At 35.6% G+C, this 26,608-nt stretch overlaps 1 protein-coding gene across 2 annotated transcripts in view; it reads left to right on the forward strand.

Annotated features, from left to right (window-relative positions):
• Window positions 1–26,608, forward strand: part of LOC149775017 (uncharacterized) — a 75,324-nt gene that overhangs the window by 39,159 nt on the left and 9,557 nt on the right. For both annotated transcript variants that reach the window (XM_089944538.1, XM_089944539.1), the window contains exons 9-24: window positions 41–292; window positions 1,045–1,263; window positions 2,045–2,233; window positions 3,314–3,901; window positions 4,895–5,056; window positions 6,908–7,069; window positions 8,637–8,829; window positions 10,302–10,492; window positions 11,106–11,267; window positions 11,974–12,204; window positions 12,550–12,720; window positions 12,990–13,202; window positions 18,189–18,461; window positions 18,948–19,142; window positions 19,735–19,890; window positions 22,197–22,343. In XM_089944538.1, the coding sequence (XP_089800664.1) occupies window positions 41–292; window positions 1,045–1,263; window positions 2,045–2,233; window positions 3,314–3,901; window positions 4,895–5,056; window positions 6,908–7,069; window positions 8,637–8,829; window positions 10,302–10,492; window positions 11,106–11,267; window positions 11,974–12,204; window positions 12,550–12,720; window positions 12,990–13,202; window positions 18,189–18,461; window positions 18,948–19,142; window positions 19,735–19,890; window positions 22,197–22,343 (3,504 nt within the window). The remainder of the gene's footprint in view (window positions 1–40; window positions 293–1,044; window positions 1,264–2,044; window positions 2,234–3,313; window positions 3,902–4,894; window positions 5,057–6,907; window positions 7,070–8,636; window positions 8,830–10,301; window positions 10,493–11,105; window positions 11,268–11,973; window positions 12,205–12,549; window positions 12,721–12,989; window positions 13,203–18,188; window positions 18,462–18,947; window positions 19,143–19,734; window positions 19,891–22,196; window positions 22,344–26,608) is intronic.

A 26,608-nucleotide genomic window follows, 5' to 3' on the forward strand; every position in this document is an offset into this window, starting at 1 on the left:
ATGTAAAGAAATGTGTTTTATGCTCCTTTTGCTTTTGCAGACAAAGAGCCACCAATGATCACGTGCCCAGGAATGCAAACATACTATGCTGACAAGGGTCGGAAATCAACGTTCGTTACATGGCCGTTACCTACAGCCACTGATTCCTCTAACGAGACTGTAACAATCACACAGGTGGATGGTCCACTTGTAAACACCACCATTTCTATTGGGATTTATTCTTCCCGTTACTATGCTACAGACCCAAGTGGAAACGTCTCTCCCTTCTGTTCGGTCAATATCGAGGTGAAAGGTATTACAAAAAAGTTTAGGGTTTATAAGGATTAAAACTAGTCCCTATTCGCACCATCACATCCGCGACGTAGTACCGAAGAAAGGTTTGATGCTCAACGACATTCATACCCCTCGCCACCCCCAACAAGATATATATATATATATATATATATATATATATATATATATATATATATATATATATATATATATATATATATATATATATATATATATATATGGTTAATCACTGTAAGGACATCAATAAATACGTGAATAAAAGCGCCACCTAATAGCAATTATTCTCTGTCTTATGTCAACACCTTGCATTTGACTTGTCTGTTCTTGTCATGTTTGTATAAGATGTTATAATATCACTGTAATCAATTTCTATGAAAAAGCCCAATGACCACATGAAGAATATGTGCAGTTTTGCTTCGTTGGATTTGTAATATTCTTGGGCTGTACATTTTTACAAATATAACAAGATAACAATATAACATAAACTTGAAAGTAGCGTACTTTTTTACGCTAGCTTTATCATCATAGCAAATTAGTTGAAACCAGCGTGCGTGGCGCACACACACAAACACACACACACAAACACACGCGCACACACACACCCAAACACACGCGCACACACACACCTACATGCATATATATATATATATATATATATATATAGAGAGAGAGAGAGAGAGAGAGACAGACAGACAGACAGGCAGACAGACTGACAGAGGTGAGTGACTACTTATGCCGTCTTTATTGCAGAGATTCAGTGTGGTACACCCGAAAGTCAGTTCCAAGACAAGTACATTATTTTTTCCTGTCCTTTCGGTTATAGCTGGGGTGGAGTATGCGAAAACAGGTGCCAATTTAATTATCCATTAAATGGATCCAGAGTCATTGCATGCGAAACCACACCTAATTCAACAGATCACGGTATCGGCAAGTGGGAATCGTTAAATGGCACGGATCCTCAATGCGTTGGTAAGACAGTTCCTTCGATTTCTGATGTTATCTCTCAACGACACGTTTATATTGTCCATATGGGGTTGCTTTAAGTCCTTTACCTTGACTCAGATCTTGCCCAGGACCCATGAACGTCATTCACTCGCTATACGATAAATATATCAAGCCTAAGCCAGAAAGCTGTTTTAAATGACCGCTCTCATGTACTCGAGAAAGGAACATTAATCAGTCAAAAGTACGCAATATAAGCAGTTAGCAAAGTAGGGTAAATGCATATATATAACTTTTGTCCATAATTGTAAAGTGTTCTTTAAGATAACGTAAATATTTGGCATGGCCCTTTGACCTTAGAAGCTTCTAGAAGGCATACATTCAGTTGGTCTTGTTTATAAGTTATAAATAGGTTGTGTACAGATGCTTGAGTTCAAGGCCTATGTTGTTTTCGACTTTTTTAACACACAACCTGGTCATTGTATTGTGTCCTAGATTTTTTATGAGGTTATTGTCATAAAGAAAGACTCGTTAATTATAACACTTAGTAAAGAATATACGTGTCAGCGTTTGCAATGATAAAGATTAAATATTTCTCACCTTGTGATTGAATAACATTGCTATCATTATAATTATTATTATCGTTGTTGTTGTTGTTGTTGAAACAAACAGTGCATTGATAAACTGTATCCTTTATAACACAAATGCAAGTATTGACCGAAAAAAGTTTTATAAGTTATCATTTAACATTAGTTTTTTGCTACGTTTTTTTCATAAGGATATAACAAGATTTTATTTTTCATAAAAGTGATCACGTGTCCTGAACTGCTTCCTCCCAAAAACGGAGCCATAGCGTGTCATGATACGATAAACAACAGGCCGTTCTGCCAGATGTCCTGCATGAAAGGCTACGATGTTGAGACCAAATTCTCAGGAATATTCCTATGCTCTGACAGTGGAACCTGGGTTCCGACAGCCACAGTGCCTGACTGCATACGTAAATGCTATTACATTTGCTTTAAAAAGAAACAACACATCTTTGTTGTAAATCTAGAAAGAAGTATAATAAGGGCTGGTTATCAGGCCATGAAAACAAGCTGATCGTGGTCTAGTCTAGTTTCCTGCTTAGGCCGATGCGGGCTCTACAAAAATTGGAATAAAAAGGTGACAGTATGCATTGAGCATACTAAGCAGGGATCGAGACTAATCGTGGTCTGCCTGTAGTTGTCTCCCCTAGCATTGATTTTTTTTTGGGGGGGGGTATTCATGTATCTAGATTAAGAAAGGCATATAGTGAGTTGTATTTCGAAATGCGAAAAGACAGGATAAAATGGTTTTTAAATAATACGTGATTATAAACTTAAACGTTAAAGTTAACCTAGCATATGGACCGACATAAGAACAGACGGACCTTCGAGGCCGATGCGGCTCTACAAAAATTGGAATAAAAGGGTGACAGTATGCGTATGTAATGTCACAGTTGCCACACATTTAAAGCATGACTGGATTACATATAAACCATATGTGAACCACACATGCAAGCACATGGGTTCAGCCTGATACATATGCTATATATAACACATATTCTGAGTTGTAGATTATGTCATGAATATTGCACATAAACGTTTGTACTATATGACACTGGAAAATGTACACTGCAAATTTACTCAATAGATAGCTCGTGCATAGAAATTACATGTGTTTATGTATGTAAAGTGAAAATGTTTCATTCATGTTTTACATATGACATAAACATGTAGAAAGGTCCGATGGATTTTCCTTGTTTAAATCGTATATGTGTGACAGAGGCGAATAATGTATCACAGTTTTCCTGTACCTTTAAATTAATTTTTAAATAACCAAAAGCCCAAATCAAAACCAACATGGAAATCTACTGAAAAGAAAATAATGTAACTTTATAGTCAAAAGCCATTTTCAGTCAAGTAAAGAAGCGTGGATTCTCATAAAGAATTTGCGTTCAAATACACAGACATTAATGGCGATACATCGTGTAAGAAACAAAGTTGTCCTTTCATTATCATGATCAATAATGATGATAACAATGATTATTTTTAAGGTACCCGCTATCCACAGTTCATGCAACTACCCAGTAAACTCTTCTACTTCACAAACACGTGCAACATATCCTTGGACGAAATAAAAGCGAATTTCTTAAACGCCACCCGCCAGACTGAACAGGCTTACAACATAACAATATGTAATCCAGATACTGGATGCAAAGCGGATGATGTGACTGTTACGTGCGGGCAGGTCGCTCGACGAAGACGACGCTTCGCGATACCCAGTTTCAGACACTCAAAGCGTGTATCCGCTAGAATAAATATGGGATCAGACTGGGATAATATTGAGGAGGGTGACGTCGAATATGACACTTTGAGAGAACGCAGGGCGATTGAAAATGCCGTGACGGTGGCTTTTTCAATTGTAGTTCCGTGGAATCGTGGAAACATGTCTTATTTTGACGCATTAGACCAGCATGATAACATCGCCAAATCCGTTGGAAGTAGAATTAGTACAGCGATCTTAGCTGGAAATTACAATTTACCTGGATTGGAGCTTCGAGAAGGCTCTCTGCAATATAGCGAATTCGGCGAACTTGCGGGTTGTGAAGATGGAATCCTAAACCAGATGACTGGAAAATGCGGTACGTATGAAGAATAAAAAGTAGCAAATGGCGTTTCAATCGCATGGATTGGTCATACATTTGTGGCTGTTGTAGGTTTGTTTGCGTAGAAGCATGTTGGCTTCATTTGAAATCCTAAATGGAATCGTACCTAGCAAGTACTTCCATTTGCATGATACTGTCGTTTCATAACACTGATTTTACTGAAGAAACTTGCCCTTACATTCCTACGTTTATAAATCATACAAAGGCCCTAGCTGATGAATATTTCAAGTAATTGGGCGATCCGCCCAATTACTCAAAGTTCTTTATATATAGAAATCACAGGACTTGACAGACAAGATAACTTCTCAGATGATGTGATTACAGATAATGTACACCCTTAGACCAGAACTTTTGTATAAACCTTTTACTTCCTCTTTAAGCCATAGAAAAGTGTTCATTCTCGCATGTCAAGTAGTACTTTACAACACAGAGGCTTTGGAACACTGCATAAAAAAATGGACCCGTTATTCTAGCATAGGAAATAATTACAAACAATTAACTTTATTTAATGACACTATCGATCACTTTGATAAACGAAGTCAGAGTTATCAGTCGAAATCAATTAAAATCATTCCAGAATTCAACTTTTGCCGCTTGCAGATTCATTAAAGAACGCACCGAAACGTATCGTTATTCAAATCGTAGAACCTATTAAGTGGAACGTAAATGAAAGCATAGCTATTCGAACAGTATTATCCACTGAGCGGAAAAAAATTATTTCCTGAAGAACTAGGTGAAGAGTGCATTTTTGTTTCATATAATGTCCAAACTGCATTGCAGCGTATTTTAGGAATTTGTATATCAACACATATCAACTCAGAAACTAAAACTATTGAGAATGGGTAGTTAATACTATTGAGGTAACTAATATATTACCATCTTGTTGAAACACAAAGCATACCCGATAGAGAAGGTGGCTGGCGTTTGAGATTTTCTAATGTAACTTTCTGCATGAATTTACTATTTCAGAGGTGTGTTCCTCAGGGAAGTACTACAATATCAATACGGCAAGCTGCGAACCATGCCCAATAGGGTTTTATCAGGAAAATGAAACAGTAGGGGACTGCACTCCTTGCCCAGCCGGTACGAGTACGATTATAACTGGGGCTAAAATATCTGCAGATTGTAAAGGTGAGGATGCTGATATTGGCCATACACTTAGTTCACTATTCTTGAATTTATGTGATAATAATTTCAGTTTGCATGAATTAACCGCGTTTTCTACAATTTGATTGGATGTCAACTGTCCTGTGATACTGGTCTGGAATTTTTACACATCGATAAATTCTGCGGACTACTTTTGGTTTCCTGTTTCGGGGTTATTTTATGTGAAGTTGTATCAATATCAACGCATTAGACCCCAATAATAATAACAACAAGCCAAAACGACCCACCCTGTGATTTCCAATCAAAATTTAAGAACCCCACAATGAATTCGTCCATTATAAGTTAAAACAATGTAACTTCCCATAGTTGGGTATTTATCGATGTGTAAATTTTTACCTAATCACTCACAAAGTTAACATAAAGTCCTTCTGACTTCATTTACTTTGTGAGTGATTAGGTAAAATTTGCACATCGATAAATGCCCACACATGATCATTTAATCCTATAAACATGTACATCGGTCTTTGTTTTCATTGTTAACATTCTAAACTTGATTCTGATTCTAAGTGCTATGCTAGGGTTTTAACCTATGTTTATTTAACTGCAGTCAGAAACTTAATGGTAACTAATTAACATGACATTTAATTTTGCACAGTGTGATAGAGATATTAGCTACATGTTTTATTGTTTTAACTTTCCAAGTTTGATTTCCAAAACTGGTGTAAACAAAAAAGTCATACGTGGTAGATGGTATTTTCACATTATTTGATAAAAGAGGAATACATTTGTGGAGGATATAATGTCTGTCTGAGAGAGAGAAAGAGAAAGAAAGAGAGAGAGAAAGAAATAATTTGCGTTTGTTTAAAACGATCTTCAAGAGATTACCAGAAGTTTACACAATGAAACAGTTTGTAAGAATTAGAACAAAATTCATATGCAGTCTAAATTTTAAATTGACAATAAGTCCACAAGCATCAGAAAGAAAGTTATCATCATTGTATTTCGTACATTGAATGTTGATTGAATAGACGCGATAGATCAACAGCTGAAGCGTTGGAGTCGTGCCCAGAATGATGCATGTTTGGTTCCTACCAACAGTACAATTACCGTGGCGTGTAAGGGGACAACATACTTCACTCTGCTTGCCTCAGAGTGATATAGCCTTCTAAAACGTAGAACCCCATGGTTTCAAATTTTCAAAGTGCTTACATTCTTTTACAAGAATAAATTGCCAGGGGGATATGCTCGCACATTTAGTGCTTCAAACATCGATGCCATAAAACAGTACACTGTTATGATCTGAATTTTAAAACCTTGGATAGTTCCAGGTACCAAAACTACTTAGAGAATTAATTTCGCGCGCGCGCGCGCGTGTGTGTGTGTGTGTGTGTGTTTGTGTGTGTGTGTGTTTGCTACGCACAGATTCCTATACCGCCGACTACGTACCATCATCTTTTGGTGATGTGTGCATAGTGGTGATGGTATAGAGATCGGTTCTTACTGGCAAGGAGATGGGTGTCATTTTCCGAATCTCGTAGAGTACGAACTCATATTCTCAATCTTTTATGCTGATGCTTTTTATTGTTATTGATAACAATTATGTTACTTATTATCAATCATTCTCCAGTAAAACACTATGATAGGACTTTCTGTTCCTTTTGTGCAGTATAATCCACCTGATATATACCAGCAGAACTTGCCTCGCAACCTTATTCTTTTGGACTAATAATGATAATGCTTATATTTCTTGCCCTCTGATTAAGTAGATTTATATGGAATGTTGTATCTAAAGTTGGTATTGCCTAATAAAAAATAAATCACTGTATAATTCTCTCAATGACAATAACATTGTTTTAATTCTTTACTTATTTACAGACATATGCACCGCCGGCAGCTATTCATTCTCTGGAATTTCCCCTTGTGCCCAATGTCTACGTGGATTTTATCAACCGGAGAATGGTTCACGCAGTTGTCTGGCTTGCCCCTCAGGAACGACAACTCTCTTCTCTGGCAGTCGTTTCGAAATAGATTGTCAGGGTAGGTATACAACAATTCCTGGCTTACATGTCTTAACAGTTTTCTTCGATTGCATCTCTCATTAATTTTTAAATCTGAAGGAGCAATCTACATTCATTTTAAGACAGTGATATCATTGATTCATATTTGACATACAAACACACAGACAATTCTCTGAAAATTCTGTACCGAGATTTGCGCGTAAAAGTTCTCCACATCTTTGACAAGTAACTACTTATAAGTAATCAATTAGTATGTATGTATGTATGTATGTATGTATGTATGTATGTATCAGATCGCTGGAAATTTGTTCTTAATGAAAAAGATTAACGAATAAGGGGAACACAAATGATATTTTTTTTTAAATACACTATTGCTATTTGTCGAAGTCTTCTCGATGTTTTAGATGATACATACATTTGTTACTCTGCATGTTGAAAATTTTTAAATACTGTGACCTATGATATATTGTCCATGCTTGAATAATGACAATTACTATAATTCATATGTAAATAATTAAAATTAGTGTGACTAGGATTAATGGGATGAATGTGTTGGACAAAGATGATCCAATACAAAATTGCATTGAGGCCTACGTAAGAGCTTTGAAACCAATCAAACAAACGTATCATTCTCCTGACTAAAAGAAAAATCTCTGCAGATTGTTTGTATGGGTTTTTAATTAAATCACTTGAGGTTTAGATTTAATACTCTAAAACTTGGACGTATTGTCACGATATCACGTTTAACCTACGCTTATCGTATTATGATAATCGATATCGTGTTTAACCTAAGTTTATAGTATTATGATAATCGATATCACGTTTAACCTAAGCTTATCGTATTATGATAATCGATATCACGTTTAACCTAAGCTTATCGTATTATGATAATCGATATCACGTTTAACCTAAGCTTATTGTATTATGATTATCGATATCACGTTTAAGCTAAGATTATCGTATTATGATAATCGATATCACGTTTAATCTAAGCGTTGTGCTATAATAATAAGAATGACGTACAATAGATTCAAGTTCAAACCAAGTGAAGACCTAATTTAAATCTATCAGGGGAATAAAATCCAAGTTCGAAGTACGGTATTGTGTTCTAAAAAGTGTCAACACAGTTGTTTTCAGAGTTTGATGTGCATTTCATTGATTCATATTTGACATACAAACACACAGACAATTCTGTGAAAATTCTGTACCGAGATTTGCGCGTAAAGGTTCTCCACAACTTTGACAAGTAACTACTCATAAGTAATCAATTAGTATGTATGTATGTATGTATGTATGTATGTATGTATCAGATCGCTGGATATTTGTTCTTATTATGATAATCGATATCACGTTTAACCTAAGCTTATCATATTATGATAATCGATATCACGTTTAACCTAAGCTTATCGTATTATGATAATCGATATCACATTTAACTTAAGCGTTGTGCTTTAATATTAAGAATGACGTACAATAGATTCAAGTTCAACCCAACTGAAGACCTAATTTAAATCTCTCAGGGTAATAAAATCCAAGATCGAAGTACGGTATTGTGTTCTAAAAAGTGTCAACACAATTGTTTTCAGAGTTTGATGTGCATTTCGGGTGGAATATGGAACCAGTGGTACTTGCTGAAATGACGAAAGAACCAGAAAACTATACACTCTCATTTTGGCTCAGAATGGATAATAATCAAACGTTTTCTATCAGAATCAACCAAACTCGGAATCCCTCGGTATCACTGAGGATACACGAAGATGTGACAGTGGAAATCGCAAAGTAAGAGCATTTATGGAAGAAATGTTGACGAAGCATAGCGTTTGTCGGTTCATATACTCTAAGGCATGATAATTCGGCCATACTAGAAATTCACTTAATTTTGTGTGGCACAAATATAGAAAGATTATCTAGTTTTCAAAAACCAACAACATAAAAACACAACGGTTTATCAAAGCTATATATAAAACTGAATGCAATTGTTTTTGGAAATCAGAAGGAAAAAATATTCAGGACAATACATGGATTCACCGTAACAAAATATGTTCCACTGCCTTTTCAGTGTCAGCCACCGTCGCTTATCTAAGTTTAGTTTAGCAATTTACTCATTTCTGATAGCGTCTGATTACTTAATACTTCATTTCTGATAGCGTCTGATTACTTAATACTTCATTTCTGATAGTGTCTGATTACTTAATACTTCATTTCTGATAGCGTCTGAAAAGTTAATAATTAATATTTGATCTATTTCTTTAGTAGCAGAACTGAGATTAATTCGTTTTTCATTCTACCGTGCACCTTATTGGATGGATGGATCATTCAATGCAATGTTGCCGATGTCCTTCCTTTCCTATATATCACCACCCCAGTGGCTTGACTGGTTAGAACGTCCACCTCAGATGAGAAAGGTCTGGGCTCGAACCCCGGCCGAGACATACTAAACACTTATAAAAATGAGTATAAGCAGCTGCCTCGCTTGGCGCTCAGCATTAAGAGGTCAGTGTTGAGGCTGGTCGGTCTGGTATCAGGATAATGTAACTGGGTGGGACGTAATACTATATGTCTGCGGCATGATGGCCTAGTGGTAGACATCAGTATGAACTTCTACACTGCAGACATCGTAGCGATATGAATGAAATTGTTTTTTAAAGTTACGTTTAAAATCCAAGTCACACACACACACACACACACAAACACACACACACACGACTCATTGCTCTCATTGTTTTAACAATTCCGACAGTCCACTGGTCAATATTTATCTCACCATCCTTTCTGACGAGTAGGAACACATAAGGTAATACACAATATCCTGACACCATGCCGAACAGTCCGAACACTAACCTCTCAACCTTAAGCACTATTTTTATAAATCTTTGGTATGACTAGGCCGGGGTTCGAAACTGTGACCTCCTGCATCCGACGCGGACACTCTATCCACTGAAGCCACCTTAGTGGTCCCACTGCAAGTACTATACAACCCTAAAACGTTTTAGTTTTACAGAGCATCATCATCACAAAACTGATTTTGTTATATAAATGTAATATGAAATCCATGGCGTACTAAGAGTAAATGGAGCCCGGGGCGTTCATGATGACCTCGTAAATGATTTTCTTGGATTACTTTTTATCAGTTGTTTTGGCGTCTCAAGACCTCTGGCGCACCCAGACCCCGTTAGAACGCTACGTATTAGATGACTGAAAGATGATACTTGTGGAAAGAACTAAAATCTCTTGTTGCATATCTTTTACAGTAAGACTGTTATTACCGACATACAGCTGTCATACAACGCGTGGAACTACATTCATGTTCATTTGGACACAGCTTACGGCGTGGCCACCTTTGGTATTGGAAACAAAAGTGTTGTACAGATAAAAGTACCATCGTTGTCGAACAAAAGTGTTGTTGAAGAAAGGACTAAAGTATTCTTAGAAAGTGATGAAGGTATATTAAAAATAATTATTATTTAACTTATTCAATGTTACACATATGCATGTATGTATGTATGTATGTATGTATGTATGTATGTATGTATGTATGTTTGTATGTTGTTGTTGTTGTAGCTTTTAACGCCATTTTTCAGCACAAGATAGGTTATACATGGTGGCCAGTATTAATGGTGGAGGAAGAATCCGGAAAAACCCCAGAAAGAACCACCGACCCACGAGAAGCTACCGGCAAGCTTTCTCACACACCCACATTGTATGTATGTATGTATGTATGTATGTATGTATGTATGTATGTATGTATGTATGTATGTTGTATGCATGTATGTATGTATGGCTGGATGGATGGTTGTATGTATGTATGTATGTATGTATGTATATATGTATATATGTATGTATGTATGTATGTATGTATGTATGTATGGCTGGATGGATGTATGTATGTATGTATGTATGTATGTATGTATGTATGTATGTATGCATGTATCTTTTGTAAGTATGTAGTTATGTAAATTGTTGGCAAATATATTATTAGTGACCAACCCATTCTAGCAACTAAAGCAAACAAAAAGTAGGACTTCAGTTAAAATTTCTTGTGACTTCTTTTTCAGGCGTACAGCTTTCTGGTTTGATCTTTTCGCCATTTAGAGGTCCGCCTAGGTCGTGGCCAATGTCCAGTTGCCTGGCGACATTTGATAGGGCTTTTATGGACATGTCCATATTTATTGGCCTTGCTGCTAAACTATCTGTAAACATTCCTGGCTCATGTATAGGTAACCTGTCCTTTGACTATTTTTCCATTTCTATATAAATGACCGTATTAAATAAAGTGAGTGTGCAAGCAAATTATTAGGCATAACTGGAACTACTTCATATTTTGGGTACACGTCAAACGTTTACTCAGCGGGGAAAAATATTTTGCTTTGTTTAATTGGAGAGTTGATTAGATGTTACTTTTCAAAGATAAAACTATTATACCTCTGAGAGGTATGTTTGATTTTTCCTCAGATGTACTTATTCACTGCTACACAATATACCACTACAATTATTTAATTAAAATTTAATTAACATTTAATTAACATTTAATTAACCCTATCATTCCGTTAGTGATAGCTGCTTTGCATTAGAAAAACACTTAATGATAGGAAAGAAAAAACGTGTTCGGAGAGGAAATTCATAAGAACAAAGGTAAAGGCGGGCAACACATTAAACGTCTAAGATTAATATCGTTATTTATTTTTTGCAGAACAATATTTAATCTTTACCATTATCTGATGATACAAACCAGAATCTATTCGTAAAAGCGCAACCTTAAATGCTATAGTAAATATGTGTTGTGATGCAGCACAGTGATGTCACGATTGAAACGACAGCATAGCTAGTTCTTCATAGTCGCCAGAAGGTCTTTGCTCGGTTTGTAGACACCTTGCTGCATTTGGGTTACGAACCTGCCCAATATATCAAAATACTTCATTTCAGCTTTGGATCATTGCATCGACAACCCTTGCGGAAACCATACATGTACCAGCACAACAAACGGCTTTGAGTGCACATGCACCAATGGTTACTCTGGGATAAGATGCGAGGTGGCTCCAGACTACTGTCGTAACCACAGTTGCAGCGAAGGGTCTTCATGCAAGAATGGGGAAAACACGTACACATGTCAATGTTTACCTGGCTACAAAGGGTCACTATGTGACATACCACCCAGTAATAATTTCCGAACATAATTCTTTTAAATGCATATATATATATATATATATATATATATATATATATATATATATATATATATATATATATATATATGCACAGAGAGAGAGAGAGAGAGAGAGAAGGGAGGGATATATATATATATATATATATATATATTTATATATATATATTTATATATATATATAAATGTACATATGGAAAGTGCATTAAATAAGCGCAACTTTGCTTTCAATAATAATAATAAAAATAATATTTTTTTACATACATACATACATACATGTATACATGCATACATACATACATACATATATAGTGAATACATTTTCCGCACATTTTCAGTTGATGGAAATTGGGGTACTTGGGAGGATTGGTCGGCATGCACAACATCTTGTGGTGTCGGATCTAGGTCACGAATACGCAGATGTGATAATCCTTTCCCTGGAGAGTTTGGCAGGGACTGTAAAGGAAATGGCAACGAAACAATCGCTTGCAATGAGAGCCCGTGCCCAAGTAAGTTGTTCATCACACACGCCACATGTCTAATGTTTCCTGTGAAAGTCACCGTATTATCAGCTTCTTTAGACGTCAGTTTAAATCGTATACCTTTTCAATTGTTGATAGATTTTACTGTCAGTCTGTATTACCAGTGATCACAAGCAACCAAACCATTTCATTATGAATGGCATATTCAGAACACTTGTCATTGATTATAAATAATAATAATAATAATAATAATAATAATAATAATAATGAACGATGACCTTGATGATGAATTTCAGCTTGTCCTGAACTTAAAGAACCTAATAACGCAAATCGGACGTGCACACAGAAAGGTATAGACGGAGAAATCACTTGTACTCTGTCATGTCGTCCAGGATTAGTGTTTTTGGGGCTGGGCGTTAATCAGCTCGAATACTTGTGTGGATGGAGTACCCATTACGTCTGGACCAGCAACAGTACTGGTGGAATAGATACATTACCATCCTGCTCAGGTAATTATGTCTTCTTTATGTTGTTTTATTTATATATTTATAATTTGTTTGCATTCCTGCATCTAAATATAACGGAAGACAATGTATGGTTTGCGAATTTGGACATAGAGGAATCTTGTGCCCTTAATCAGATGAACTATGGTTCGCTGATTTATTTTTATAATGTGATCACAAACTCTTGCTTTCATTTACATATGCCCCTCTCCCCCAATACAATGCACATTAAAGGATGAATGTAAGCTTTAAGTGAAATGATTTGAAACGAAATTTTGGAAGTTAAGGTTTTCAAGAAAATTACAGTTCACTGTAGCTTTCACTATTAGTTAATCCGTCACCGTGTGCCATTTCACACAGCAAGTGTTTGGCTCAATTTCTGCTTAACCCGAGAGAAACAAGGAAGAGATAATTGTCCCTAAAGAGGGGTGACATATTATTGGCAACGAAGTTAAGAAACATCTGTCAAAGGAACTTGTCAGCATAGTAGTTTTAACAGTAAACTGTTACGTACAATACAATGCTCACACCTTTGTTTGAATTTATGTTGTTGTTACTGCCTACATTTTAGAGAACGTTTAGGGTGCTCGATCTGTTTGATTAAAATATAGAGGATGGCTAATTAGAGACAAAAAGATGCCAGAGAAAGTTAATAAGACTGAATCGTTTGCAGTGAACGATCCAAAATCAGTGATGGATAAACTGCACGGAATGCACAACACGAGGGAGTAGTAGAGAGACTTAAAACAATTGTTTCATTTGGGATGATTGAAAAGTTAGATGTTAGTAAATGTCAACATTAAAAGCAACAGTCTTATAAAACTAACACAAATTTGGCCTGTCTCTTTTAAATCTACACTGATAAATTTACTGTTTTGCAATTATGAGTTTTGTCTTTTCTTCCAAAGATCATTTTTAGTTTTATGAATTAAAAACTATCACTTATATTTTACCCTTGTAAAATATATTATTTATGTGATAGTCAACGTCCCGAGAAATGAGATATTGCCTCTGCAAATAACGAACAAAAGGAACAGAGTTTATTTCAAATGATTCTAAGTCTGTTGAGAAATATGACTGCAGTCAATATTCTGTATAATATTGTAATATTGTAAGCTGAAACCATCTAAGATCTGCAAAACTTGCTGTTTTATATGTTTCCAATAATAATTGATGCCAATCATTATGTTCTACATTGACAGCTAAAAATTTAATTTCCATCTAAAGTTAGTAGTTCATTGTTTCCATTCAATGTGTTATATTTAACTTTACATACTTGTTCATTTCTTACAATGCTATATACAACGATATTTAGGAATGTATGCTTTGCATTAGAGCTATAATTGGATTTCCGTTATTGTAATGCAAGGATTAAACCATGTGTTTTTATAAAGCATTTAGCAATGACCATTTTCATGATCTGGTTACTTCAATAAATGCTTCTAATATTTATTTCCCAAGGGACCGAGATCCCGTTTTGCTGAATTAAGAAAATATGTTCAAAATGAAAGACAGTTCATATTTGACACTGAATATTGAAACAAGCTTTTCTATTTTGAATCATCAGACGCTATTTTCCTGATCCATGCAAGTTTCAAACCATATAAAAATTAAATACATTATTATATTTAATCTAGAACTCGAGATAATCCTTCGCAGTACTATTTCTTTTGATTTTGTACTTCTAATCTTGCAAAACAAACTTGTGAATGAGTTTTATTAGACCGCTCAGAGCCTGCTTATATGAGAAGGTAATGACGAAGATGAATTTAGATGAGAAGGTAATGACGATGATGAATTTAGATGAGAAGGTAATGACGATGATGAATTTAGATGAGAAGGTAATGACAATGATGAATTTAGATGAGAAGGTAATGACGATGATGAATTTAGATGAGAAGGTAATGACGATGATGAATTTAGATGAGAAGATAATGACAATGATGAATTTAGATTAGAAGGTAATGACGATGATGAATTTAGATGAGAAGGTAATGACGATGATGAATTTAAATGAGAAGGTAATGAAAATGATGAATTTAGATGAGAAGGTAATGACGATGATGAATTTAGATGAGAAGGTAATGATGATGATGAATTTAGAGACACCAATTCTTTTAATGACCATTATCTTTCTAAATGGAGTTAAAGACCTCGTAAACCTCATAATTGCAACTGCAGTAGTAAATGTTACGAAGAATTCCAGTGGTCAGCATGAAACCATGTGATCAGGATGATCTGCATTTATTTCTATATAAACTGCACGGGGAACTACTTTATACCAACCTCTATAAACAGAATCACGTGCAAATTAACCAATGTAAATACTCAAAAGGAAGGCATGCGCACTGCATGCCTTTAAAATGAAATATAAATAAATGTTGGTCGGTTTATATCATATCCTGAAAAATTTAATGAATTGATTTTGAAAAAAACAAAAACAAATAACATGCATATTTCTGAAAATATATTATTATATCTTTGACTAGATTTTATATAGAAATGGAGAAAACCGATTGCATATACGCTAGATATTTTTAATTCACTGAGGCTGGTTACAAATGAAATGATTCAAAGAATAACATTATAACAACTGGACCCATAGGCAGACAATTTAAGACGCCAACCGTGATGGTTACAATTTCTTTTTTTTGGGGTGGGGGGTGCGTTCGGATATATATCTCACCATTCTCCTATCGTAACTGTCAATGTTGATGTCTTACTTCATTTTCCTCGTGATGCCCATTATTAAAACCAATTACTGATAGTCTTAATTTCATTTGTAAATAGATTTATGGACATAAAAGTTAGTTACTCACGAGTCTGACCAATGATGAATAGGCGAAGTCACACTGAACTCGACCATAATAGTATCGAATCGAAGAGTCATTTGCATGTCCAACAAAACAACACATCCTTTTGCTAGGAATATTGAACTTCTACTCAGAACATATGTGCCACCTTAGATAAAATACAGCCATGATGTGGAATGTTCAAAACCTTGTATCACCTGCCATTGGTAGAATCGGTTGTTTGATGTTGACACAGCTATGACGCTAATGATAGCGAATCTTCTGTGCCATGAATAGCTATATAGCAGAAGATCTAAACAAGAATTCACAAGCTCAGATAGAGTTCTAAAACTGCTACAAAATACCTTTAAAAAAGCACCAAAAAATTAAAACATAAAAATATTTTTTAAAAAGAATTAATGCAATTATACAGAATTGCAATTAGAAGTTTAATGTTGATTTAATTGAGTTTATAGTGGTATAAACTTCAGCTGCCGACTCTTATAGCTTACATAACGCCTTTCAGGCGTTATTTCCTATGCGATTCGGCAACTTAAAGTTTATACCACGAAAAACTCGGAAAAAATGCAACATTAAACTCTTAATTGACCATCTGGATTAGCAAGTTAATTATTTCCCGAAGTTTAATGGATATTTATGGGTTGTACTATGTTCTAAGTGTGTTGAGATTTTACACCTTAGACAGCAAACGCGGTAAAACACCAGTAACGATTATATGTAGAACAATATTTCCTTTTTCTACCTGTTCAATTTCCAATCCAAACTACCTATATATATATATATATATATATATATATATATATATATATATATATATATATATATATATATATATATATATATATATATATATAATATTTTAAACATTCCAAGAACAGAAGACTGTGTCTTTGAAAGATGTATTGAGTATAGCCTAATTGCTATACAGTGTTGTTGTTGTTGTTGTTGTTGTATGGTTTAACGCCATTTTTCAGCACACGATAGGCTATACATGGCGGCCAGTATTAATGGTGGAGGAAGAACCCGGGAAAGCCCCGGAAACAACCACCGACTCAGGAGAAGCTACTGGCAAGCTTTCTCACATACCCACATAGGCCGAACCTGAAACTTGAACCCATGCAGAAAGAGGTAATAATCAAAGGCTATTATTGGATAGGGATATTGCAGATATTATTGGATATGGATATTATGGATATTATTGGATATGGTTATTATAGATATTATGGAAATGGGATATTATGGATATTAATTGGATAGGGATATTATGGATATTATTGGATAAGGATATTATGGATATTATTGAAATGGGATATTATGGATATTAATTGCATAGGGATATTAAGACCATTATTGGATAGGGATATTACAGATATCATTGGATATGGATATTAGGTATATTATTGGATAAGGATATAATGGATATTATTGAATAGGGATATTATGGATATTATTGGATTGGGATATTATGGCTATTATTGTATAGGGATATTATGGATATTATTGGACAGGGATATTGCAGATATTATAAGATATGGATATTAGGGATATTATTGAATAGGGTTATTATGAATATTATTGGATTGGGATATTATGGATATTATTGGATAGGGATATTAAGGCTATTATTGGATAGGGATATTGCAGATATCATTGAATATGGTTATTATGGATATTATTTAATAGGGTTATTATGGATATTATTGAATAGGGTTATTATGGATATTATTGAACAGGGTTATTATGGATATTATTGGATAGGGATAATATGGATATTATTGGATAGGGTTATTATGGATATTATTGAATAGGGTTATTATGGATATTATTGAATAGGGTTATTATGGATATTATTGGATAGGGATAATATGGATATTATTGCTCGATAAGATACCTACACCTCTTGATTGGTAGAATTAAAATTTTTTAAAAAATCTCGAAAAGTATTAATGTCTCCAGCTAGTAAGTATGAAACTGTATTGAATAATTTGCATTCTTCTGTTCTTATTAAATAAATTTAGTACTTTCCTGACCTCTTAAATTCTGGCAAATTAAGTAGCAAGACTGAAACAAATACTTGGTCAAAAGTATACGTTAATTAAATACTTAAAGACAATTGACAAATTAATGAAATATGCATCAAACAAAGCCTACAGCAATATTGTGTCGCATTATATTACAGAAGTAGAGAAGCCTTCAAAAATAGAATCCATTACATCCGTGAAGTACCCAAAATTCCCTTGCGATGATCCAGAGAGGGGAAAAGCAGCTGTTATGGAAAACATGGACACCTTGCAGTGTGTAAAAAATGGAACATGTGAAGTCAACATAAAAGTCTCCGGATGTGACTTACATGTCATTGATTCAAATCAACCAGTGACAGTTGACATTAAACTCTCAACAGCTCTATCACAGAATGACTTAGAGTTGGAGCAATTTTATAGTTCTAGAATAGGTGAGTCAGTGACATATATTTCTAAATGTATCGTTTTCAGCACTAACCTAAAAAGCAGGACAATTAAATCAACCAGTTGTAAATTATATCTATCTGTCTATCATTCTGTCTGTCTGTCCGCCCATCTATCCACCGACCTATCTCTCCATGTCTCTATCTGTCTGTCTGTCTGTCTGTCTCTCTGTCTCTCTCTCTCTCTCTCTCTCTCTCTATATATATATACATATATATATATATATATATATATATATATATATATATATATATATATATATATATATATATTCTCGTGCTTGTATAAGATAGTTTAGGTTCCAAATGACAAATGCGTTCATTCAACTTCATTCTATAGTTCATATATTTTAATGATGATGTTTTGTTCCAATGTATAGAATATTAGGTTTAAGTAACTTCTTGAGAGAAATATATATATATATATATATATATATATATATATATATATATATTCTCTTCTTCAAATCAAAGTGAGCAAGGGACTAGCAGAATACATCACAGCATTTACGGAGATGGAAACTACTGCACAAATACTTGCGAACAACACCGATACATTAATGACAATGGTTGTAGATGGTGTGTCCTATTCTATTGACTCAAATTCCTCTCAAACTATTGGAAGTCTGGAGTGTACTGAAGGATACGTATCAGATAATGGAATCTGTGGTAAGACTTTTGTACATAATGCCAATTCTTAAGTCATTGATCTTAATTATTATTATTCATTATTAAGTTTCAATTTTGACATGAGAGTATAATTAATCTCAGGAATTAAAGACACGTTGAATGAGTACGGTTTTAAAACATATACAAAACTAACTTGCAAACATAAGAACGTAGAATTGGTGTTAAAGTATTAATAAATATATAACTAAAGTACTTGTTAGTATAAATGGACAATTATTTCAAAATTAGGATATTTCTTTGATTTATAGCTTTCTCTTTTATGTAGGAATGCTTGTGTGCTGATTCAATACATATTAAGGTATCCACACTCAAGCACGCACACACACACACACAAACACTCATACACACACAAACATACATATATATATATATATATATATATATATATATATATATATATATATATATATATATATATATATATATTTAAAGCAATCCTTCAAAACAAGATATATATATATAGACTGATGGACGATCGATAGATGAAAATACTGATATTTACTGATGAGAGGGAAACCTTTGTTATTTGAACTTTATTTATATAATAAATTGCAATTATTTATTAATATAGTTTCCTGTCCAATGGGAACGAGATATTCCAACAACTCCAAATGTATTCCTTGTGAAAAGGGAAGTTTTCAGGACCTACCTGCTAAACTTAATTGTACAGTATGTGCTTCGGGCTTGACTACAGTTGGAAAAGGATCAACTAATGCAACTGACTGTGGTTTGTAGATTCCCTTATATTCGCTTTTACGTATTACTCTTTCATGTAGAGTTGACTGACCAATTAGTCACTCAGGTAGCGTTGACAGACCTGATTACTCAACTAGTCACTCAGTTAACGTTAACAGACACTTACCTAATTAGTCACTCAAATCTGCCGAACCTGATTACCCAATTAGCCACTCAGTCACTCAATTAGCGTAGTCGGACCTGATTACCCAATTAGCCACTCAGTCTCTCAATTAGCGTAGTCGGACCTGATTACCCAATTAGCCACTCGGCGTAGACTGCTTTAACCACTCAGTCATTCAATTAACGTAGTCGGACCTGATTACCCAATTAGTCACTCAGTCACTCAATTAGCGTAGTCGGACCTGATTACCCAATTAGCCACTCAGTCATTCAATTAACGTAGTCGGACCTGATTACCCAATTAGTCACTCAGTCACTCAATTAGCGTAGTCGGACCTGATTACCCAATTAGTCACTGAGTCACTCAATTAGCATAGTCAGACCTGTTTATCTAATTAGCCACTCGGCGTAGACTGCTTTAATTACCTAATAAGCGTTGTAATATTATGACATGCGTTTTATGTATGTATGTTGAGTGGTTGTAGCTGTGGATACATTTTAGCCATCCAGTAATCTCAGATTAAAACCGCGGTAAGAAAATGTATCAAAATGCACTGCCTAAATAAATATAAACAACAGTGTTGTCATTTCGTTTCAGCTTGGAACCAACTTACACAACAATACTAATGTTTCAACAATAAGAGAAACTATCGTAAATAAATTTGCACCCATATAATTTTATCATGTATGCAAAAATACCTTCTTGATCACGAAGTTAAATCATTATTCACTGTCATTAAAGAGTTCAAAGAACCGCATCCTATATTTGGCACTATTGAGAATCTTATTTTTAAAACATGTTCTTTAATTGGGATGTTTTGACTCTCATGTTCTTTAATGGGGATGTTTTGACTCTTATGTTCTTTAATGGGGATGTTTTGACTCTAACCGTAGATATTCGTGAGCTAAAGCACAGTAGTTTAAACACGTTAACATAGATATTTGTGAGCTGAATCGCAGTTATTAATCATGCAGGCAGAATATATTCTTGCATTTTATCGCAATAATTAATCACGTCTACATAGGCATTCTTGCTTTCAATCACATTATTTATTCCTCATACAACGGCCATTCTTTCTTTTATTTAAGGTAATAATTTGCCCTCAGACGAATCCACCTAATTAATCACACTGCCCCACTTGAGTCAAAGTAGTTAATTACGCTGTGCTGAAACAAGATCATACAGTTGATAACGCTGCTTTAGACCAATCCATCTAGTTAATGAAGAAGACAGATGATGTTCATACTATTAATCACAATAGTTAAGTTACTGACAGTATTATGCCTGAGAGACCGCTCCGGTGGCCCAGTGGTTAGAGTGTCCGCCTCGGATGCGGGAGGTCGTGGGTTCGATGCCCGGCCGAGTCATACCAAAGACTTACAAAAATGGTACTAACAGCTGCCTCGCTTGGCGCTCAGCATTAAGAGGTTAGTGTTAGGACTGGTCGGCCCGGTGTCAGGATAATGTGACTGGCTGGGACATCATGCCACATGTCTGCGGCATGATGCCCTAGTGCTACACATCACTAAAAACTGCCACACTGCAGACATCGTAGCGATATGACTGAAAAATTGTTAAAGCTACGTTAAAAATCCAAATCACACACACACACACACACACACACACACACACACACACACACACACACACGCTATGCCTGAGTTCAATCCCAATAGTTAACTCACTGACAGTGGGATGTCTAAGTACAATCAAAATAGTTAGCTCGCTGTCAGAGGTATGCTGAAGTACAATAACAATATGTAACTCACTGACAGTGGTATGCCTAAGTTCATGACAATAATTTACTTAATGACAGCGGTATGCCAAAGTTCGATCATAATAGTTAAATTGTTAACTCACTGACAGAGGTATGCTTAAGTTCAATGAAAAGAGTTAACTCACTGACAGGGGTATGCTTACATTCAATCACAATAGTTAACTTACTGGCAGTGCTTTGCTTAAGTTGAGTCACAATAATTAACGTAATAACAGAGATATGCTTAAGTTGAGTCACAATAATTAACGTAATAACAGTGATATGCTTAAGTGTAACATTGTTTTATGGGTTTCAGTTGTTTCTATTTATAGGATTCACTTCATTTGTTCCACATTCTAAGTGTACTATATAACATTTTTTGATGGTTTTCATTTTATTTCCACATTTTATACTACAGTTCCTTGTTCAGCTGGACAATATGGTCAAAGTGGATTGTGTTACCCGTGTCCAGCTGGGTTTTTTCAAACTGATGAAGGCATGGAAAGCTGTATCAAATGTCCCGAGGGTACAATGACTCTTAGCACAGGATCGATTAATTGCACTGGTGAGACTTAATGTTGTAAAGTATCAAATTCAAAGTGTGATATATAGTTCACAAGGCTAAAGCAAACATACATCTTCATGAAACGTAACGTATGCTGTTTAAGATACAGACCATAGCAGCACCAGTTCAAAATATATACCCAGAACTTGGTTTTGTAAGGTTGACAGTGTGCCTTGCAATTGTCAGCATTTAGTATTTATTAAATCAAACACTTATCGATGTCAATATTAAACTTTACTGCCCAGAATATGAACTTGCAACACGGGCTCTTCTGTAATTTGCGTTTTGATTCCTTACAAAAGTGCCGGTTACCTGTCATTATAATTGTTGTTGTTGTTGTTGTTGTTGTGGGGTTTAACGCCATTTTTCAGCACAATATAGGTTATACATGGCGGCCAGTATTAATGGCGGAGGAAGAACCCGGGAAAGCCCCGGAAACAACCACCGACTCAAGAGAAGCTACTGGCAAGCTTTCTTACATACCCATATAGGCCGAACCCGAGACTTGAACCCACAAAGACAGAGGTGAGATGGCAGTGATCCCTAACGGTGAGCGCTTTAGGCCACTCGGGGCCTTTCATTATAATTAGTTTACACTTTATATACATGCACCACTTTGAGGTAACGTGCATCGTTGATGACACAATATTTGTATATGCTAAGACATAAGTTATGGGACTTCGGATAATGTATTAATGCTATTATATCACATAGAAACAAACGTGGTCATTTATCATACGATTATTAAACAGAAGAAACCATTTTTTAGCAATTGTGAGTAGCGAAATGGGACACCCTTTTGACAATAGGACTTTATTGTTAAAAAAGAGTATATCCACTCTGGGGACAATGGGAATTTAACATGGGAAATTTAACGTGGAGTGAATGGGGAATTTAACATAGGTTGGGTTTATATAGAGACAATAAGAATGGAACAGGTGGGGTGACGTCATGGTACTGGACATTGGCAATAATGTTGCAAGTGGCTGACCTCAATCGGGTGAAACAGGGACAGCAGAAAAAAAGCTATAACCCTTGGCGGGGCGGGACATATGACTTTATATAACGCCTGTCGGTGCGGAAGTTATAACTTCTTTATAGACATAGACAAAGAAACAAATAAACAGACAAACAAACAAATACATCATTATGGGACTGGCCCTGAAAAGGGCCTTTGGGTTTCTTCTTCTTTATCTAATTTCTTCTTTTCCTCCGCCAACTTCTTATTTATTCTCCTACATTCTTCTTCTTTTTCTTTAATTTCCTTTCATTTTCCTCATTCTCTTTCTCATCCTTCTTCCTTTTCTCATTTTCCTCTTCTTTGTATATTTTTTCATGCCATCTTTGAATTTGTTCTTTATCCTCCTCTTAGTTTCTGTAATATTCATTTCCCTTTCTTCAAATTATTGATCTCCATGCTTAGTCTGTGCCGGCTATAAGCTCCATACTGCATCCAAACCAACATTTCCTCCACCATTCATATGCTATCCAAGACTTCTTGCAACTTAGGTAGTTTGTTGACGTGATTGCTTTCCATGGCTGATTATTCAATGTTGAATGGCGCTAATCTATCCATCTATCTGAATGGCGCTAATCTATCTATCTATCTATCTATCTGTCTGTCTGTCATATATCTGTCTGTCTATCTATCTATCTATCTATCTATCTCTCTATCTATCTATCTGTTATATATCTGTCTGTCTATCTATATATCTATCTATCCATCCATCTATCTATCTATCTATCTATCTATCTATCTATCTATCTATCTATCTATCTGAGTCGAGTTCACCCGCAAGGGCATGTGCAACTGTTTAATGGCTGCATAGCAGGAAGTTTAATTATTTGTGGGGGAAGGAGTGAGAATCATATCCCAATGCAATTGTTCACTCAAGGAGTGATGTTTAATTTAGCAGACAGATCGAGGGAAAATTAAGTCATGTTCAACCTTTATTGAAGGCCATTATGAGTGGGAATTGACCCACCACACACACACGTTTGTATTCCAGTAGTCTATCACTGGAGTTTGAGACGTCCATTGTGATTGGTCATGATATTGATGACGTCATGCCCAGTGGGAAGCGGCCCACATACTCATCTTTTGTAATGTCCGAAATGAAAGGAAGGGATACACCAGCCGGAACGTGCCTGAAACGTCAAATCCTAGCATAATTCAAATTTTCCCAGTTATATAATTATTGGGATTCCCTATAACCAATTGTGCTAGCCACAATTGTAATTAGAGTCACGCAATATAGTATAAACAATTTTCCTATTTTCTAACTAAATAGTATGAGTACTTAGTGTACATAATTTAAAACTGTAATGCTCTATTCTAAGTATTGTCTAAGCGACATGAAATGTTTTGTCAATATTAGGTATAAGATTTTAAATTTTAAATGACGAATAAAGGATCAAATCAGCGATGTGTTTTGATCAAATTCGGATTCCAAGCCAATATGGAATCCCTTAGTAGGATGTAATTTGATTGGTAACCCTAAAAAGGGCTGTTAAAGGCAGCTGGTTAGAAGGTATTCCAACTGGTTTCTTCTTTACATATATCTGCAGCCGTCTGAGTTTGTTTGTACCACTGAGTAGGGAATACCTCGAACACATGTAATTTATTTTAACAGCGCAGCTTCAATCAGGGTCAACATCGGGTGTTGCTCGAAAGCTTTATTGTAGAAGGTGCAGATGATGCGTCTACCAAAATGCAATTGTTAAGGCCAGGGTTTCATAGTCTTGAGAGACTTTCACACCAAATAAGAGACTGCATTAATTAAATTTCCTGCTTTTTTGAGGTCAACAACTGTCTCGTTCATTGCAAGTTATAAAGCCTCGTGATATCTGGATCGCTTTCCTCCTCTCCCTCTACTTGTTCTTGTTCTTTTTCTGTCGCCTCTTCTTGCTCGTCATCAGATTCCTAAATTGTTTCTTCTATGACGGTAGTACTAGGTACATTTATGGCACTTAGTTGCAACTGTACATCTTTGAGTGCCTTGGGGTAATCGTGCTGCATTAGTGTAGGAGTAGATGTGATAATTTCTGGTGGAATCCTGCTTTTAGGAGTTTATGCAACAATACTTTTGGTGTTGTTGTTGTTGTTGTTGTTGTTTGTATACCAGAACGTGATCTGGTCTAGCCCGGGCAGTCAAAACATTAGACAGGGCCCCTGGAGTTGTTATTGTTGGCTCAATCAGCTGTTGGTGTTTGTCTTCTCTTTGGGTTGTAGTGGGACTGCGAGTTAACTAGGTTTGCATAATTTGTTCCCGTGGTTTCTGCGTGATTCCCCCTCTGCGACTCCTGGGCCGTTTTCTTTCATCACTTGGGATAAATAACTGTCTCGTAGAAATTCCTCCACTGGATTCCGTCCATTCTCATTGAATTCTAGCAGTGAAATGATTTCTGTCAGCGTCGCTGCGTAATTTCTGCTTACGTATTTTCACGCCAGGAAATGAGATTTCCCGCCTTCTGCATGCTCAGTACATACCTCCGGTACGAGGTCCAGCACTCTAATACCTAGCAACCGCATAGAGTTCCTATATTTAAAACAACTGATAGATGGTATGGAGAGGGGGCAGCGAGTGGGTATAACTGCATATTTTGGCGGTACTGGTCTTGATACTCGTTTATGAGACGAGCTTCCTTTCTTAATCCGCACGGAATGGTAGGCGGTGCTAGTTGACCATTTCTGTCATAAATCCAGCTAATAAATGGCATTTGTAAACGGGACACATAGTGAACTTCATGAGCCCAGCTCCAATTAACAACAATTAAAACATTTTTACAATCCAATTGTCCTTGAGCATTACGAAAGACTCGAATATACCCACGTTGCGGGACTGTCTCTAACCAGTCTGTATTGTCCGGGTTAAGAATTCTCCCATAGGCATGGAGTTGGTTAAAATGATCATAGTTGACGACGTTTAGGTGGAGATGTTGTACTGTTGACTTTCGGATCTTAAATGGGTCGTTTACGTATAGTTCGATCATGATCACTCACTACCATATAATCATCCCCAGTATATGCTGAATCTCTATGGTGGGACAGGGCTTGAAATATGAAATCATCCTGGTAAGATTGTCGATCCCCTTGAACAGGCGGTGGGTTGGGCCCTGGATGAAGAGCTCCTTTCAAAGCAAATTCATACATATTTTGTCCAAGATTAATCAGGCGGGGCGTAGTAAAGGAGTGTCCTAAAAATGGAATACGATCCAAGTACATCTGAGTAGCCCATTCTTCTGGCGGCTTCTCCAACTTGTTG

This window comes from Sinohyriopsis cumingii, unplaced genomic scaffold (genome assembly GCF_028554795.1).
Source record: "Sinohyriopsis cumingii isolate HCF-2022 unplaced genomic scaffold, ASM2855479v2 utg000036l, whole genome shotgun sequence".
Lineage (NCBI taxonomy): Eukaryota > Metazoa > Mollusca > Bivalvia > Unionida > Unionidae > Sinohyriopsis > Sinohyriopsis cumingii.